General features: G+C 40.8%; 1 protein-coding gene across 1 annotated transcript in view; it reads right to left on the bottom strand.

Moving 5' to 3' along the window:
- Window positions 1–19,633, bottom strand: part of LOC124278321 (sodium- and chloride-dependent glycine transporter 2-like) — a 35,585-nt gene that overhangs the window by 8,909 nt on the left and 7,043 nt on the right. Inside the window, exons 2-7 of the mRNA XM_046714043.1 lie at window positions 11,837–11,968; window positions 8,145–8,454; window positions 7,178–7,310; window positions 5,875–6,009; window positions 2,748–2,851; window positions 668–792 (exon numbers count right to left, since the gene is read on the bottom strand). Coding sequence (XP_046569999.1) covers window positions 668–792; window positions 2,748–2,851; window positions 5,875–6,009; window positions 7,178–7,310; window positions 8,145–8,454; window positions 11,837–11,968 — 939 coding nt within the window. The remainder of the gene's footprint in view (window positions 1–667; window positions 793–2,747; window positions 2,852–5,874; window positions 6,010–7,177; window positions 7,311–8,144; window positions 8,455–11,836; window positions 11,969–19,633) is intronic.

Here is a 19,633-nt window from a genome sequence, read left to right as displayed (position 1 = left end):
AATATCCCGTTCAATGCGTAATACTTTGTGTGTCTTTAGTATTTGACCAGTGACCCTCGGTTTAATGTTTTACAATGCGTACTGACCAAGTGCAAAGTGTCAAGATGTATGATCACAAGTCGATGTTTGTAAAGAAACATGCTAACTGAGTTCAAGATGGTCGCTATCCATGCGACATTAAATAATTAAAGGTTGTATGTTTTGCTTCATGAGTTAAAGTGTTATAAGAATACCTATGCATAGGTCAAGTGGTCAAATGTAACATAATGTATGATATATTTGGGATTACACTTTCTTGGTAAAGTACAGATTCTAGTACTTTTGTCGGGTTGAGTCTCATCCGAGATTCGAACCCACACCCTCAGAGTCAGGCACCTAACCGCCAGCAGACAATATACCAGACCACCAAAATATCTACATCAATTGGCTTTGAACACTAAGAACAAAAGTGGCTTTAAGTTTCAAGGTACACTGATTTGTCAGCTTACTTGTGATGTTTCTATTTTTTCGTAAGCATTCTGTTCAACCCAAACCAATACATTATCTCGACCCATTTTATATCTCTATACGGCTGGATCTGGCGCTGTTCAAGTGAAGTAATACAGAGCCTGTCAGCAGGTGCCGGAATTAGCCGAGTGGGCCCGAGGTCCCTGTCATCTCGCGTTACCTGACGAGACCACCTCCGAGACAGGGACGTTGGCCTCGTGCGCCATGAAACCAATGATTGTGAAAACAACCAGGCCACCAAACATGCTTGTCCCCTCGCTGACAAAAGTCACCAGAATCGCGTCTCTGAAAAGAACATCACAACAATTATCTGAAAAATAACGACATTTCACAAAAAAGTTATCTTTGATCGTGAACACACACATCAGTGTTCGGATCTAACGATGCGACAAAATCGTTCTTTTCGCTCACGAATCTATCGTTGTTTGCAGCTGGTTCTGCAATTTCCTCTACCCTTTAGTCACTCTTAGTGTTATCTCTACACCCCGTGTGACCTCATATACTATACGTACCTCTACACCCCGTGAGACTTCATATACCACACGTACCTCTACACCCCGTGAGACCTCACATACCGTACCTCTACGCCTCGTGAGATCTTATATATACCACACGTACCTCTACACCCCGTGAGACCTCATATACCACACGTGCCTCTACACCCCGTGAGACCTCACATACACGTATCTCTACGCCCCGTGGTAAGACCTCCACCATATCTCCACATCCACTTAAGACCCTCCATACCATCCTCCTTTTCCTCCATATTACCCCATCCAGATCCATTCGTGGTCTCCATGTGTCTCCATTAAGTCCATGTCCATGAGATCACCTGTCAAGTTTCTCCATTGGTTTATCTGTCTCCACCCCGTGTGCCTCGTGAGATCCTGCCACACGTACCTCACACCCGTGAGTCTCATGCCACGTACCTCCACTGTGGTCTCCACGTTATCTACACCGTGGTCTCCATGTGGTCCATGCCTGAGACCCTTCCACTTGTGGTCCTGGGCACGTGTTCCACCCGTGCGGCCTCCATTGGTCATGTACCTCCATTCCATGCCTCCGTGTCCACCTGTGGGGTGTCTCCACCCGTGGGGCCCCGTCGGGTCCTGCCGTGGTTGTGTCCATGTGCCTGGGGTTCCTTGTGCCTCGTGGTTCATGTCGTGCCTCTGGCCCGTGGGGACGTGTCCGGACGTGCCCGGTGGATCACCACGGCCTGTGGTTACCGTCCATTGGGACACCCTGTGGGTTGTGCCTCGGTGGGGTTATGCTGTTCCTTGTGGGTTTCCTCGTGTCGTGTCCGCCTCGTGGGTTTCTGTCTTCGTGAGGACCATTGTGTGGGGACCTGTGGGTTCGTGGTGTCGTGGACGTGGGACTGTGTCTGGGGTCGTGGGGCGTACCTCGTGGGGTTTATCGTGCCACCTGGCAGGGCCTCGTGGACCTCCTTCGTTGGTTCCTCGTGTCTTCGTCGGGCCATGAGACCTCGTGCCGTGGTTCATGTACCGTGCCTCTGTCCGTGGGACATCGTCCGTGGGACGTGGCGCTACGTCGGGCGTGCCGTGGTCCGTATCCGCGTGGGGTTCCGTACCCGTCGGGTCGTGCCCGTGGGGCCGGTAGTCATGTGCCTTCCGTGCCTCTTGTGGGCGTACCATATGCGTGAATGTTCGTCGGGGCCGGTCGTACCGTGGTTTCTTCTGTGCCTTATACTGTACCTCTACACCTCGTGAGACCTCATATACTGTACCTCTACACCCTGTGAGACCTCACATACTGTACCACTACACTTCGTGAGACCTCATATACTGTACCTCTACACCTCGTGAGACCTCATATACTGTACCACTACACTTCGTGAGACCTCATAAACTATACCTCTACATCCCGTGAGACCTCATATACTGTACCTCTACATCCCGTGAGACCTCATATACCGTACCTCTACACCCTGTGAGACCTCATATACCGTACCTCTACACCTCGTGAGAGCTCACATACCGTACTTTTACACCTCGTGAGACCTCATATATTGTTTCTTCTCATATTTTCTCTCTGTTAAATGTACGCAGATGTTATGTTATCTAGGCAGATGGTAATTGTGTTATGACTGTGTCCCTAACATGCTTCCATATTACTTTATAACTCAAAGCAGCACACACAAAAGCTGAATTGCTAATAAGGGGGAATTGCATGCCTATGCCAGATTCAGATGTGGGTATTCATAACATTGAAGTAACTCTCACCTGAGACAGTTGTTGTCGAATTTGTTGAAGCTTGCCATGGTGATGAGGCCTCCCCACGCGGGGCCCAGGGAGTAGAACACCTGCAGACATGCCTCCAGCCACACCTGCACCAGGTAGCACAGTTAACCATGGTTACGTGAAGAGGTTCATCAAACTGATATATTATATATTAACACATGCATTAATTAAGCATCTCCTAAATCCAAGGACAGATTTTAATATTCTGGTCCAAACGTTCGCTCATCCCTTGCATACTGGAATGCATATGCAAAGCGCGATATCTCAAAAGCTATGGGTCGTATGTTCACTTGCTGTGAATGCGCCAAGCACATTAAGGTATAAATTTCATAATTGCAGAACGTACACTGCTTTAATCAAGCTGCATTTATTTCTGCGTGTGTTTTCTCCCGTTTGGTAACATTCAGCAGTGACATGTGTGTTAACTGCACTATAAAGCGCCGTCATATTGCTGACTCGGCGCCAAACAACAAACAAATAAATTAAAAGAGTACAGTACAAAAAAACCCAACTTTTTCTAGACATGGCAGAAACTACAGAATATCAACTACAGAATATAAACTACAGAATTTTGGCATGGATATGCAGGGATGTCCTGTCAACATCGGTGCTAACGTGAACATTAACCGCACGGTTACACGTGACGATGCCATCGGTGACGTGAAGGAGCGACCCAAACCTGGAAGACCGTGGAAGACAACGGCCGTTATGTCTGAGTCCTAATTTATGTCAAGACGCAATCCCAAGTCCCAAGGCGAAGAACTCCGACGGCCATAGAGCGAGAGAGTGAGTGAGTTTAGTTCTACGCCGCACTCAGCAATATTCAAGCCATATGGCGGCGGTTTGTAAATAATCGAGTTTGGACCAGACAATCCAGTGATCAACAGCATGAGCATCGATCTACTCAATTGAGATACGATGACAGGTGTCAACCAAGTCAGCGAGCCTGACCAAACGATCCCGTTAGTCACCTCTTACGACAAGCATATGGGTTGGTGAAGATAATTCTATCCCGGATCTTCATGGGTCTGCCATGGGTCCGATGAAAGTCGTTATCTTCTACATGCTACCGCTGTTAAGTATGGAGAGGTCGTGACGAGGCATATGACCAGAAGATGACCCCTGCAGCTGAACCATTTTGGTGGTGACACATTGATGATGTGTGCTTGCGTTTCGTATGACTGCAGGTTGGGTCTCATTACAGTACCAGGACACTCAGTGGTCAACGTTATCAACAGTAAGTACTGAATACCGCCGTCGTGCCAAATTTTGATAACCATCCCCTTGCCAGTCGTCCAATGTTCATGGATGACAACATTCTCGAGCCGCCATCGACCATTTGCAAAACAACGTCATCGACACATTACCATGGCCCGCAAGGAGACCCTATATTGACCCCGTCGAACATCTTGGGATTTTGGACTCCAAGATCCTGCTGGAGGTCCCCTGTTCAAATTAAGCAAGAATTCACGCAGACACGGCGCTTGTTTGCCTGTATGAGGAGGAGACTGGCAGGTGTTATCCGTGAGATGGGCGGTTACAAAGACACTTATGTTGTCGACAGTCACAACATTCAATATTTGAGGACTGTGTAACAATCAAATTGGTGGCGTAGTCATTTTCGATTTGCATGTCTTTGTGTATTCCTCTTAGATTTCATGCAAATTGTTACCAAATTTCAATTTAAGTTTGCTTTTGGTTTTAATCCGAAGACAGTACGTTACAGTTACCATTTTACCCTTCAGAATTAGGTGTTCATAGCACATGCAACAGCTTGTAGGTTTCTCGTACATCATATCAAAACAGACGGTGCTTGATAAATGCTCATTTGTATATTTAAATAGGTTTGCAAAATGACTAAAATGTCACCATTAAAATATACAGGATTGTAGACAATTCTACTACCAGACACATGGTGGTGCTGCCTGACATACGGTGTGTGTTCATGCATATTGCAGTTTGAGTAGTAAACATATTTTCCCTTGTAGCTACAGGGTCCATTTCAGAGTTAGTTCATGAAAAGGCTTTACCATATAACACAAAGTTACTTTGTAGGAATAAACATGTTGTAAATGGGTCATTGAAGATCAGGAATGTCACGCGTCTGAAGTGAGTGAGTGAGTGAGTTTAGTTTTACGCCGCTTTTAGCAATATTCCAGCAATATCACCAGAAATGGGCTTCACACATTGTACCCATGTGGGGAATCGAAACCCGGGTCCTCGGAGTGACGAGCGAACGCTTTAACCACTAGGCTACCCCACCGTCTCATTGAAAACGTAAGAGCTGGTGAGTAAGGAGTTGTGAATTAGATCACAATGTGTCTTTCTGTGAAATTTGAATATTGTGAGTGAGTGAGTTTAGTTTTACGCCACACTCATCAATATTCCAGCTATATGGCGGCGGTCTGTAAATATTCGACTCTGGACCAGACAATGCAGTGATCAACAGCATGAGCATTGATCTGCGCAACTGGGAACCGATGACATGTGTCAACCAAGTCAGATCCCGTTAGTCGTCTCCTATGACAAGCATGGGTTACTGAAGATCAATATTCTAACCCGGATCTTCACGGGTTTAATACGAAAGACCATCTAAGTATTCCCTAAACCAACAAACAAACATCTTTCGTGCAGTGAATGAAATTTGCTGAGGCTTTGGCAGTATATATACCTCCCATCAAAAGTTTAGACTCACTAGTGTAAAAATAGCCTCTTACTTCAAGCCACTGTTCTAAGCTAAATTTTGCAAAATATTCCTTACTGATAAAACGTACTGTCTACATATGAACTGATGTATTGTAAAACAAATTCGTAACGTTGAAAAGATTATTTTCAGTAGTTCAGTTAATGATACAAATCAGTGAAAATTTGCGAATTCTTATCAAAACATCACACCAAACTGCAGCTGTTCACATGCACGATATTTGCACATGTTTTTCAGCAATTTGATGCATGATCCTCGTGCAATTCATATGCATAAAGTTTACAGTTGGTTCCCCAGAGTTAGTGGAGAAATCAATCTTCGATGTAACCATATATACATAACATATAGTGAGTGTTTTAAGTGAGTCTAAACTTTAGATGGGAAGTATATGATTTTACAGCCTACCTGTATCTCCGTGAGTTTTTTAAAGTCGGCTCTGATGTACACAAGAAGCCCTTCGTCACTTCCGGGTAGCATGAGACTGCGTATCAGGAGGATGATCAAAAGCAGGTAGGGCAGGGTAGCCGTCACGTATACAACCTGTACAATACGGGAGGTGATCAGAAACAAACAGACCCACATCATCAACAGTTGACTGAGTTTAGTTGTACGCCGCTTTTAGCAATATTTCAGCAACATCACGGCGGGGGACCAGAATGGGCTTCAGACATTGAACCAACGTGGGGAATCGAACCCGGGTCTACGGCGTGACGAGCGAACATTTTTAACCATTGCGCTATTCCACATCTTCCATCAACAGTTGATGTAGCTCAGGTAAAATCATCAGCATTGCCTGTGAGTGAATAATAACTTCCTATAGTCTGTTTGCAGTGAAAACGTACCAATGAATTTCACATTAAACAAAAAGTAAATCAAATAAAGTGAAATTAAGATTGCGAATCCTCATAACTTTACCTTGCCAATTGAACATTAAAATCTCAGTTCTCACTGCAAACAGACTATAATGGCTACAACAACGGTTCATTTTCAGTAAACCGAAAGCTCGAACTAGCGTCATTAAAGAGCAAACTACATGTAGTTAAAATCAACGGGAACTGGATATATTCTATCTCGGGGAAAACATTCGTCACGCAAATACACATGATGACGATCGTGTTTTGTTGCATTTATCTGTATCCAGTGATACTGACAAACCTTTCTTCATCTTGAATAATTATAGTTTTTGTTTTGTTTTTCATATCTGTGTATACTAGTGGTGGTCCGATTAATTGAAATAATCAATTATTGGTCGCAGTGACTAAACGACCAAGCAATCGATCGTCTTTTCTCATAATCGAACACAAACAATTTTGGAACACTTGTTTGCATTAACAATATTTTTCACACGATTGGTTTTGTCTGTGTCACTAAATTTACATTTCATTTGCAAATTACCAAACTCAGTCCCGAAATCATGAGTAAATTTATCTTTTCGAGAGACTCCAGGCCAGGTCATTTATGTTCCTAACATACTAGTAATAATTTAGAGATGTGGAATTTGCAAATGCATTTTGTGCAATTTGCAAAAACAAAAAAAAAAACACACAAAAACTTTTGTGCATTAACAAACATAAGAGGAAAATTTGATAAATGACGCAAACCAATTATTTTCGATCATTGATCGGTTGTAATGAACCAAAGATCAATTATGAGAATTTAATCAATTCCCAACGCTGGTGTATACCAGGTAAAGTTTTGTTTTTATTACTTTTCCCGCGGACTTGATTCCTCTGATGATGCACAGGAACACTATCATCCATCCGGTCATGAGGCACAGCGCCAGGTGAGTCTGTATCCCTCCGACACTGTCCAGCCCGTCGGAGATACGCAGAACGTTGTACCTACGAACATTTACATTGTAGCGAAGTGGGCAAGTTGCTGACTCACACATCTTTTACGTCAAAACGTCATATCACTGTGCGGAGTTATGTCCCTTAGGCGTGCTAGGCACCTGTAATCATGGTTCAAACCCTGGTTTGTGTTAATACATATAGCAAGATTCACCAACGTGGTTGACGTTTAACGTCATCACGGGTTTGGCTTCTCGCCCACACCATTCTGCCAATACTGTCCAAAACGGTAACTCGCTCACTTATACCACACTCCAGTACCCAAGTTTTGTTGATTTTCACCTTTGAACCGTAAGAAGTTACATGTCGCACACGAAAGACTCGAAATATTCAATAATCCTGTCAGAAACAATTTTCTTCTTGAAATATTATGAACAGTAACCCTTGCAACAAAAGATACCTCTCAAGTGCTGTTTGGGTTAAGAAATCGCGGCAAAGTGATTTTAATTTACCAGATACCAACGTCCCAAGCGAACAAGTGCAGTGTCCAACGGGTGCACGGCTAGGTTGTTTGTTTGTTGTTTTACGCCGCACTCAGCACTGTTCCAGCTATATGGCGGTGGTCTGTAAATAATCGAGTCTGGACCAGAAAACCCAGTGATCAACATCATGAACATCGATCTACGCAATTAGGATACGATGACGTGTTAACCAAGTCAGCGAACCTGACCACCCGATCCCGTTAGTTGCCTCTTATGACAAGCATATGTTGCTGAAGGCCAATTCTAACCCGGATCTTAACGGTTTCACGGCCAGGAGTAGATGGGTCGGATTGGAGACCCTCTCCCCATCAAACGTTGTACATCCGGGTGAAAATATACTTACTGCCAGAACTCTTCCGCTGCAGTGTGTGAGAGCGTGGTATTAGTCCCAACTGTGGTGTGACGCATTTGTCCATCGTCGGTGATGTTGTGCAACACGATATCACCAGTGACGGTGCTGTCGTTGGTGAGTAAACGATGATACTTTTGTGCCGAGGTGACGACGCAGGATGGCGTGTTCCACCAGTTTCCACACGACGTCCATGGCAGCACTTGGGAACACGACTGCACGAGGAAGTACACCGACCACGACAGCACGATGGGGTAGTACATCAACGTCAGTGCCGACAACAACGTCATGCTGATGCCCAAACCTATATAGTTACAGACAATTAAAACGACCTGCAGTCAGCGCCTAATACTCAAGTCATTGAGTACATCATTTTTCATATTATCTGACCTAGGACCAAAATTGATAAACACCCACGAAAGCTATATACGTAGTCCTTATTTTGTTCTGTGTATCTTATCCCATTCTCATTCCGAGATAAGAAACACAACCGCTTTCTTATCGCAATATTCCCCGTCTTGGGGACATTTACAAAAAAAATAAAACAGATCAGCCGGATCTTTCTTAATCTACATTTTATTATTTAATGTATTATATAATGTAACATTATAAAATGTTTCTGAAGAAAAGCGACATAACAACATAAACAAATTTAAAACCTATTTTTCGCCACCATTAATGTATAAATTGCTTTCGTCACAATATGACTGAAATATTGCCGATGTGACGTAAAATATTAACTAACTCACTCACTGTTGTTTTTCAATGGTTAGGGTTCCAATGTCAAGTAATGGAAATATTATCTCTAAAAGTCGCACTATTTTCACTATTCTGTTTTGAAGTTCATTTGATTATAACCCCTGCGTCTTACGTCGGCCATTCGCCTAGCAAGCCAATTATTTCGTGTAAGCCCGATAGGTTGCAAAGCTTTATATCTAGATAGTATTGTGGGCTTGCCCAATCATTTTGGCAACAAGCATGTGTAAGCTCGGGCTTTTTATAATGGTACCTAATTTACCATTGCGTAATCAACAGTTAACAGACCATGAAATGTTGTTTTAAGACTGTAGGCGAATTGGGAAGTAGGCGAAATGAGAACATGCCGGAAACTGCGCATTCGGTTGACGCAACCACTGGCTGGGGTAACATGAAAAGCTGACCACGGACTGGAGGCTGAATGTGAATTGTGCATACCGTAACATTGGAAGAGCAACTATTTGAAAGACACACTGATGGTACACTAGTAGGAGCATTACTTGATAACGACAATTTTCGTTGGCTGCCAAGGTACCATTTGCTATAGTGTCGGTGTTTTAAACATTATGTCGTTTTCAACCGTGTTTTGTGGTTGGAAACCCAAAAACAACTACAGCCGTCATTCATATTCACAGCTTGCCTGACTGCAAGTTAGCTGCATAAAATCTAGGGTTGTTTTTATATTCCTGGGGCTGAACCGTAATGAATAGGATCGCACAATAGTATCTGTTGGACGTGTAATCTGATTTTCTAAAATGATCACGAGCTTGCTGGTCTGTCTGGCCTCTCTCATCATGGAATATTTTGTTAACCAGATGTAGTGCACACCAAAATATAATAATATCGCCTGACTCTACTGTTCGTCAAAGTCTAAACATTATTTATACCACATGGTTGTTTGGGCATGGAAACGTCAGTGTAAAATAGACATGAATTTAGTGGCACAGGGCCCTGTTTCACATAGCTCTCGTAAGCCTAAGATCTCATAACTTTTCTCGAAGCATTCGTACATCCTATATTGTAACATTGACTTACGATAGTCGTAGCGCTACGAGAGCTCTGTGAAACGGGGCCCTGTGCCAGGAGACTGTACTGCTTATCAACTTACATATCTATATGACTTACATATCTATATGACTATATAAAAGTATGGCACAAGGGTATATTGTTTAAATTAGAGGCTTATGGAATACGTGGTGGCTTAATTGAATTGTTTTGCAGTTATCTTAGAAATAGAGTACAAAGAGTAATTATAGATGGCCGATCATCAAATTTAAAACATATATCGACAGGGGTCCCCCAGGGATCAGTCTTAGGGCCGCTACTGTTCTTAGTATACATCAATGATATTGTAGATGGCATCAACAGCAACATTCGACTATTTGCTCATGACACATCAGTGTATATAGTTGTAGAAGATCCAGACAAAGCTGCAAGAATTTTGAATAATGACTTAAATCGTATTTGATTGGGCCGATAAGTGGCAAGTGAATTTCAATCCAACAAAAACTGAATAGATTTTATTCTCATGCAAAGTAAATCCCACTGTATGTTCACGCATAGACATGAAAGGATCTCAAGTAAATGCAGTACATATCCATAAACATGTAGGTGTTTATCTTCAAAAAGATTGTTATTGGAAAAACAAATTGAAGAAATAGTAAAGGTTGTACGTCCTATGGTACACTGTTTAAGAAACTTTAAATATAGATTAACTAGACATACATTAGAATGTATGTATACCTATTATATACTTTAATTCCACATTTAGATTATTGTTGCAACATATGGGACAACTGTCTGAAAGAACAGTCTATGATTCTAGAAAATATACAATTAGATCTAAGAACGATTTGTGGAGCAGTGAGAGGAACTAGTTATAACAAAAATCTACAAGGAGACCAATTTCATACCATTAGTTAAGCTAGAGAAATGAAGAAACTTCCTTTATTCTACAAAATGCACAATAACCTTACTCCAATCTACTTATCTGATTTAATTCCAGAACACGTTTCAGTTTTAAGTTCTTACAATCTGAGAAATACTGATAGTATTCGCACAATTCGTTGCCATACAGAGTCGTATGCACGCTCCTTTTTACCAGACACCATACGTTTATGGAACAATTTACCAACCGAAAAAAATAACTCACAATCAGTACATTCGTTCAAAACCCGATTACAGACCAAACAAGGAAATACTCTCTTCGTTAAAAACTTTGGATCTAGATTTTATCAAATATTCCATGATCAACTCAGGTTGGGTTGTAGTGACTTGAACGCTCATTGTTTTGATAGACATATTTCAAATAATCCAAATGGTGCATGTGGGTATCCATTGGAAGATTCTCTCCATTACTCTTCTTGCCCCTGTTATGACTTAATAAGATCAGATAAATATTTCTACACTAATGGTTTTAACTTAAATTCAATTCTTCAAGGTAATCGAACTTCAAGCAACAGAATTAATCAGCTTATTCTTGGTCATAAATACATAGTACTATACTCCTCACAAAAAAATAAGCAACAAAGTATTTTCAGTTTAATACCTTTATCAATCTCGATAGCGATTTTGGCCGACATGTTACTGAAAGGTAAATATTCAAAGAATATATAACCTTTAGTGGCTGTCAAATTGATTTATCTGATAACATTGACAACACCACCCGAACACAACCACCCTCAGAAACAACATACAAAATGTGTGGCATGAATGTGCTCCACTCTTCACACTCTTCGGTGTAAACCTACCTGTAATCATTCCTCTGGTACAACAAGTGCGTCCTAACTGCATTTTTATGGATGATAATGCCCAAATTACGTACTACGTAGATTAAAATGTCCTAATATTCTTGATGTACTCACAATGACTTTTGGTTTGAAAATAACAGGCTGGTTTTGTAGGACATTACTTCAATGCGGCTTACCCACCTTTCATCAAGGGACAGAAGCCCCAGATATGCATCGCGCTCTTTCCTGCGAACTGTCCCAGTGCCACCTCGAGGAAGAACAAGGGGAGACCACACAGCACCAGGCACACCATGAATGGGATGAGGAACGCACCTGCAGATTGGGAAGTTGAGTGAGGTAGAGTTAACGAGGGACTGAACGTTTAACAATAGTCCTGCTATCTCGTGGTGGCGTGTAAATACTGGACCAGGCAACCCAGTGATTGCATGCAAGTCCCACATCGTCCGGACAGTCATCTGGACATTACCTTAAGAACATAACAGATTAATATTCAATGGCAACCAAGTGCAACCAGAACAAACTGACATGTTTATCACAACCAGAATACTTCTTATACTTCTTTATACTTTCATCTGCACATGTAGATGTAAGTATCATCTACGTAAATAAAAGTATCTACGTGAATGTAACTTCGTAGATGAATGTATCTTCCAAGTATACCTTCTATCTACGTAGATGAATGTAACTTCCACATAGATGAAAGTACCTTCTACGTAGATGAATGTATCTTCCACATAGATGAAAGTACCTTCTACGTAGATGAATGTATCTTCCACATAGATGAAAGTACCTTCTACGTAGATGAATGTATCTTCCACATAGATGAAAGTACCTTCTACGTAGATGAATGTATCTTCCACATAGATGAAAGTACCTTCTACGGAGATGAATGTATCTTCCACATAGATGAAAGTACCTTCTACGGAGATGAATGTATCTTCCACATAGATGAAAGTACCTTCTACGTAGATCTTCCACATAGATGAAAGTACCTTCTACGGAGATGAATGTATCTTCCACATAGATGAAAGTACCTTCTACGTAGATGAATGTATCTTCCACATAGATGAAAGTACCTTCTACGTAGATGAATGTATCTTCCACATAGATGAAAGTACCTTCTACGTAGATGAAAGTATCTTCTACGTAGATGAAAGTATCTTCTACGTAGATGAAAGTATCTTCTACGTAGATGAAAGTAACATCTTCGTAGATGAATGCATATTCTACGTAAATGAAAATATCATCTACGTGGAGGTAAAGTATTTATCTACGAAGGTGAAAGTATCTTCAACATACATGCAAATACCTTCTACGTAGATGAATGTATCTTCTACATAGATGAACGTACCTTCTACGAAAAGAAAGTACCCTCTACGTAGATGGAAGTGTCTTCTACGTAGATTAATGCATCCTCTGCGTAGATGAAAGTAACATCTACGTAGATGAAAGTAACATCTTTGTGGATGAAAGTAAGATCTTCGTAGATTAAAGTAACATCTACGTAGATGAATGTGTCTTCTACGTAGATGAAAGTATCTTCTACGTAAATGAAAGTATTATCTACGTAGAGGTAAAGTATTATCTACGTAGGTGAAAGTATCTTCTACATAGATGAAAGTACCTTCTACGTACATGGATGCATCTTCTGCGTGGATGAAAGTAACATCTTTGTAGATGTATCTTCTGTGTCAATGAAAGTATCATCTACGTAGTGTTATAGCAATATCTACGTAGGTGAAAGTAACATCTGCGAAGAGGTAAAGTATAATCTACGTAGATGTTCAATTATTTTATATTGTGGCACGAATAAGCTTCCATATTTTTACCGAACCCTAAAGGAGCGCTCAAATCGTCATCTTGCCATCTGTAATACGGGGTAGTACAAATGGGACGTATGACAGATGGGAGTAAATCATCAAGTCTGTCAAACTTTATAGGTGAGGTGAGGTGAAATTGGGTTTAACGTCGTGCTTGAGAATATTTCGCTCATATGACGACGTGCATGCGTGTGTATGTGTATGTGCGGCTGCTTGTACTAGCCCAGACTTAAGCTGGTTTTATAGTGCTAGCCCACTGAGATACCATGCCGCAGTGAAGCATGAATACCCCACTCAGACACATTATACTGACTCCGAGCCGACCAGTCCTTGTTGTACCCATTGATGCCGAACGCCAGGCAGAGACCAACAAGTACCATATTTTAACGTCTTTTGGTATGACGCGGTCGGGGATCGAACCCGCGACCTTCCGCTCTCCGGGCGGACGCTCTAACCACTACAACACGGAGGCGGTCGTCAAACGTTATAGCGCACGATATAACATGCTATCAACAGCCAACTCATACAACCACTGTAAGGCATTGAGTTACGTACACTTTTATGAGATCATATTTCTATATGTGCCCACAACTCATGCGAAACCCATTCAGGACGATTATATCAAACAAACTAATTATAACTAGTATTATAACTACGATCGTTTACATTAATTTTTTTATTACTGCTTTTTTCATGCTTCAACGGCATCTGGGTATGGGTTAAACCAGTACAATATCATAGTAACCTGTATCTTGTGTAAAACGTTGCAAAACTGTCAAAAATGCGAAAAAGATGTTGGTTGTATAAAGATTATTATTCTTGGTGTTATTGTCATATACAAATATCATATTTATTGTGATACAAATTGTATTAAAGGAGTCATCGGAGAGTACAATATATACGTAATCGTAATGTATACGTTATTCACTATGCTGAGCGCATAGGATAATTGCTTCATCGTGTAATGTTATTTTATGAAGAATTCATCTTTAAGACATATTTTTAGCATTAAAGAGTTAACTGTAACAGTATCAACAACACGTAAACAATGCCCTAACGAATCACTCAATATAATTTCAAACTATTTGCGAATATGTGTGTTTACACATGCGTTTTATCAATATTCCAGCAATATCATGGCAGGGTACACCAGAAATGGGCTTCACACATTGTACCCATGTGCCCCGCACTTAAAAGAGCAAGGTAGCTCATTGGCTAAAAATAAAATATGTCCCATCAAATCGCTGACTCTTTTCAGTGCGGGGCAGGTTAAGGCCAAGGTCGTCAATGGCCAACGGGCACGACACACTTCTGTTTGCGATGAATAAATGTACGTAAACTCATTATGACAGTGAGATGTAAGTGTCTCCGAAAGAATGGCGACTAGCGCGCTGACAGGCGCCATCAGTTCAACATGTTTTGGTGAATGTCGTATGTGTATACTGTGAAATAAACAAGAAAATGGGTGAGTTACCGATACAAATTCTGAGCAGGGATTTTGGCTCGGAATCGAGAAATCACGATTTTTCGAGCTTCCGAAGACCGTAGCTCCCAAAGTACTGCTTCGATTTTTGTGCTGTATGTCTCATTTTGTAGGTACTTCTATTGACTTGAAATGTGTGCATACTTTAAATGGGCTAAATACAGTGAGCATTGTTGAATTCGCCCTGAAACGAACTTAGTGTGTTGACCTCGTTACATCCCTTTCCTTTAATATAGTACTAAGACCCCGTCAGTGAGAGTATATACCTTGATGGCAGTTTTTAGCGTTACAAGCCCCTTTCGGAACTCGAACCCGGGTCTTCGTCGTGACGAACGAACGTTAACGCTTTAACCACTAGGATACCCCAGAAAAACTATGTTTCTCCTTTGTATGGTATAAGAAAACCTTATAAGATTAAACGTGATATCATAAGACCAATATATGAGGAGGGCGGTTTTAGTGGCCCAACATAAAACAGACTATAAATCCAAAAAGAATTGCGTGGTCTAAGAGAATGTTTTTAAAGGACTCCAAACAGACTGCCATCTTTTCCTACAATGTGTCACAAAACGTACAAAATATCCTCCTAAAGGGAGAAACATTTACATAACAAAAAATTATAAATAAAAAAACAAACTGTTTTGGGAAGGACGCTCTTTGAGCATGGGGTTTCTATACGCAATTGATAAATAAAACAGTTGTTCAGGGCAATGACATTCTATGCAATGTTTAGGGTACAATGAACCAATTCTCTTGGATAAAAAACCCATTCGTGTACCCATACTACGCTAAAATAGACATGACATTTGTAAATGATTTGATAGACACTGATGGAACAATGTATACTTGAGCAAACTAGAGACCACTTAAAATGTATTTTATGAGCAAACTAGAGACCACTTAAAAACGAACTTCTTAGAATATGCAAGCCAAGTAAGAGCAGTTAACAAATATTTTAAAACATACAACATATCATCTGCAGAAAAACTTGAATTACCATTAATTCCTTATCACATTAAAGACATCTTTGAAAATAAGTAAGGCTGTAAGAGATATTATGATATACCTATTTCAATTTTAGACTCAGCTATATATAGCTATAAAAAAAAATATGGGAAGATGATCTTGAAACGAATATAAGTGAAAAAGATGGAAATCCTATGAAAAGATTATATTTCGAGCTCAGATTTAAGTTGGTTCCAATATTCTTTAGTGCATAAAATCTTGCCAACAAACCTACTTTTGTTTAAGATGGGATATGTAGAGAGTAAATTATGCTCATTTTGTAAAAATGCACCAGAAAGCGGAAATCATTATCATCTCTTTTACGACTGTCCAAATTCTAAAACATATGGAATTAATTTTTCAATTGGATAAGAACAAGAACAGATATCACATTGAATATCGATAAGAAGAAAATCATATTTGGATTCTCTGAAAAAAGGAACGATGTCCTTAATCTCCTGATAACAGTTGTCAAATTTACGTTTTTAAAAAATACTATATATACATGTACAGAGGTTTCGATATGATCAGAAAGGAAATAAGTAAAGTTTAAATTCAATATCGAGACATCACATGACATCTCTCCTTGTAACTTTTCCAAATTTGTTGGATTCCGGTCTGATTGCCATCAATTGTTTGATTGATATTAACATACAACTGGCCCATTTTCCTACAAAATCATGTTGTATAATATGCTTGTCAATGTGAGATACCACCAAAATCTGCATACATACGCATGCTATATATTTGGTTGTCATTTGATGTCATGATTTTGTACCGAAAAAAAGATGAAAAAACAACAACAACAACAAACCCAACCTAGGCTACCTCACCGCCCCCGTGTTCACAAATAGGAAAACTACTATCTGAACTTGTCTGTGATCGTTGGACATTACAGCTAAGTAAGCAGACATCACATCAGAGTAATATTAAACACAATTCTTGTTAGAGAGACCCTTTGCCTAATTATCTGGTTTGTGTCATCGATAAGACTCAAGTTGATACCATCCCCACCCCAGCCCCCCTTATCCCCCCTTATCCCAACACACAGTGTAATAACATGAAAGCTGTGCCGCTGCTTCATACGTTTAAAGATGAAATTCAATGTTTTTCATCGCTTCATCGAAAGTCACAGTTGATCATCATCATCATCATCATCAACTAAGAACTTATATAGCGCAAGAATCCAGTAGTATAACTGCTCAAAAGCGCTTTGAGAGGATGCATGTCACATGTATCAGCAAGGTCCACTCGGTCTAGGCGTATGTCTTTGTGAAAAAGGTGGGTCTTGAGATTGGTTTTAAAAGTGGCCAAGTTATTTATAAGTCTCAGTTTTATTGGCAGATCATTCCAGAGTCGTGGAGCTGCTCTGGCGAAGGATCAATCTCCATAGGTGGTGGTCCTTGCGTGTGAAACACACAGCATGCTTTGTCCAATGGATCTAAGAGACCTGGCTGACTTGTATTCCTGGAGGAGTTCCTGGAGATACACAGGGGCTAGGTCTGTCCTTGCTTTGAAGGTTAACAGGAGCACTGTCTGCCACCTTCAACCAATGAAGTTTCTTTAACACTGGAGAAATGTGGCTGTCTTTCTTTGTCTTTGTCACAAGTCTATCTGCACAATTCTGAACGCGCTGCAGCTTTGCAATCAATTGCTTTGGTAGTCCAATTAGAAGAGCATTGCAGTAATCTAAATGGGACACAACACAGCACTGAACAAGAGATGTTACGGTCTTTAGACTTACAAATCGACGTATTTTGGCAATGTTTCGGATGTTAAAATATGCATGTCTGCATACTTTGTTTACATGGGACTCTCCATTCATAGATGAGTCAAATACAAATCCCACATTTCGTGCTTCTTTGCTTGGTTCAATGATGCAGCCTCCAATTTCAAAGATGGGCAGAGCAAGTTTACCTCTCGTTGACTTTGAAGAGAGAATCAGCAGTTCCGTCTTCTCACTGTTGAGCTTGAGAAAGTTTAGGGTCATCCAGTCCTTGATGTCCTTGATACAGTTCATCAAACGACGATATGTATCCTCTACTGATGTTCTGTTGGAGGGCTTGAAGGCCAGATACAGCTGGGTGTCGTCAGTGTAGATATGGAACGAGAGATTATTGGCGCGAGCAATGTCCCCAAGAGGTGATGTGTAGATTGTGAACAGCACTGGTCCCCGTACAGAACCCTGTGGAACTCCATACTTGAGGCTAACTTGCTCTGACATTTGCCCATTGACTCTCACAGCCTGAAATCGTCCTGACAGATAGGACTCCAACCAGAAATAAGCTTCACCAGTAACACTGAATCTCTCATTCAATCTGTTGAGAAGAATGGACTGATCAATTGTGTCAAAAGCGGCTGACAAATCGAGCAACACCAACACTGCCGCACCATCTGAATCAATTGCCTGCAGCAATTCACAATTTCATGTCAAATCTAAAGTCTTGTTGCGAATGCTCCCTATAAATACTCGGCTTTTGAAGACTCAGGCGGTCAGGCTCACCGTACTCTGCAATATTCCAGCTATAAGAGCGAGTGAGTTAGTTTAGTTTTACGCCGCTTTTAGCAATATTCCAGCAATATCATGCCGGAGGACACCAGAAATGGGCTTCACACATTGTACCCATGTGTGGAATCGAACCCGGGTCTTCGGCGTGACGAGCAAACGCTTTAACTACTAGGCTACCCCGCCGCCCCTCCAGCTATAAGACGAATAAGCAAGTAATCTAATCCGAATAAACAATATCAGTAAAACAGTACATGTTTTAATTCTGTTCTTATTGAATTTCAGGTATTGTGACGGTCCACAATCTGGGGCAATCTTCAAGGTTTTACGTAGATAATAACCATGTTAAACGTGTTATTGCAGCACATACACCAGCAATTATCATAACGTTTCAGCTGGATCGATCCTGTTCTGCAGATGACATTAAGCATGCACAATGTTTATGGACGACTGACGTCATCTGATAGCCTTTCTCCTACTTAAATGAACTGTAATATTGTAATTCACACTGTAATACGGTAAGACCAACTACAATATAATATTAATGGTTATAGACTATTGTTGGTGGTGTAGCCTAGTGGCCAAATCGTTTGCTCGTCACGCCAAAGACCCAGGTTCGATTCTCCGCATAGATACAATGTATGAAGCCCATTTCTGGTGTTCCCAGATATTGCTGGTGATATTGCTGGAATATTGCTAAAAGAGGCAGACAACTAAGTCACTACGCACTCACTGTAAACTATTGTCGCAGTCAGAATTGCGTTTTGATTGTAGTTAAACACAACAGACGTTTATTCTACGGGAGCGATAGAGCGAGATACTCGTATGTGCATATTCGTCATGTATGCATTGACAATATTCGTTTCTATATTTATAGCGAATAATGTAAGTATATGTATTATGCATAGACATGCATACAAAAAGGTTATCATAAGGAATAACACGATAAGAATAATGGCAGCATCACTTTGCAGGAACAATTTATGTAGCTACAACGAGAACAATCACTTCAGTAGAAAAAAGTGTATTACATCACGAGATGGCATCAATTGAAAAGAAGGAAATGGAAAACAATATTACACGTCATCAGTTGAGTAAACAGATAGAACAATACACGACGTCATCACTTAAGTGGAAAGGTGTAAGCAATATAAGATGTTATC

This window comes from Haliotis rubra, unplaced genomic scaffold (genome assembly GCF_003918875.1).
Source record: "Haliotis rubra isolate DU_JTF1 unplaced genomic scaffold, ASM391887v1 Scf235, whole genome shotgun sequence".
Taxonomy (NCBI): domain Eukaryota; kingdom Metazoa; phylum Mollusca; class Gastropoda; order Lepetellida; family Haliotidae; genus Haliotis; species Haliotis rubra.
The sequence above is the reverse complement of the archived record's forward strand: the minus strand, read 5'-3'. Positions and strand labels throughout refer to the sequence as shown.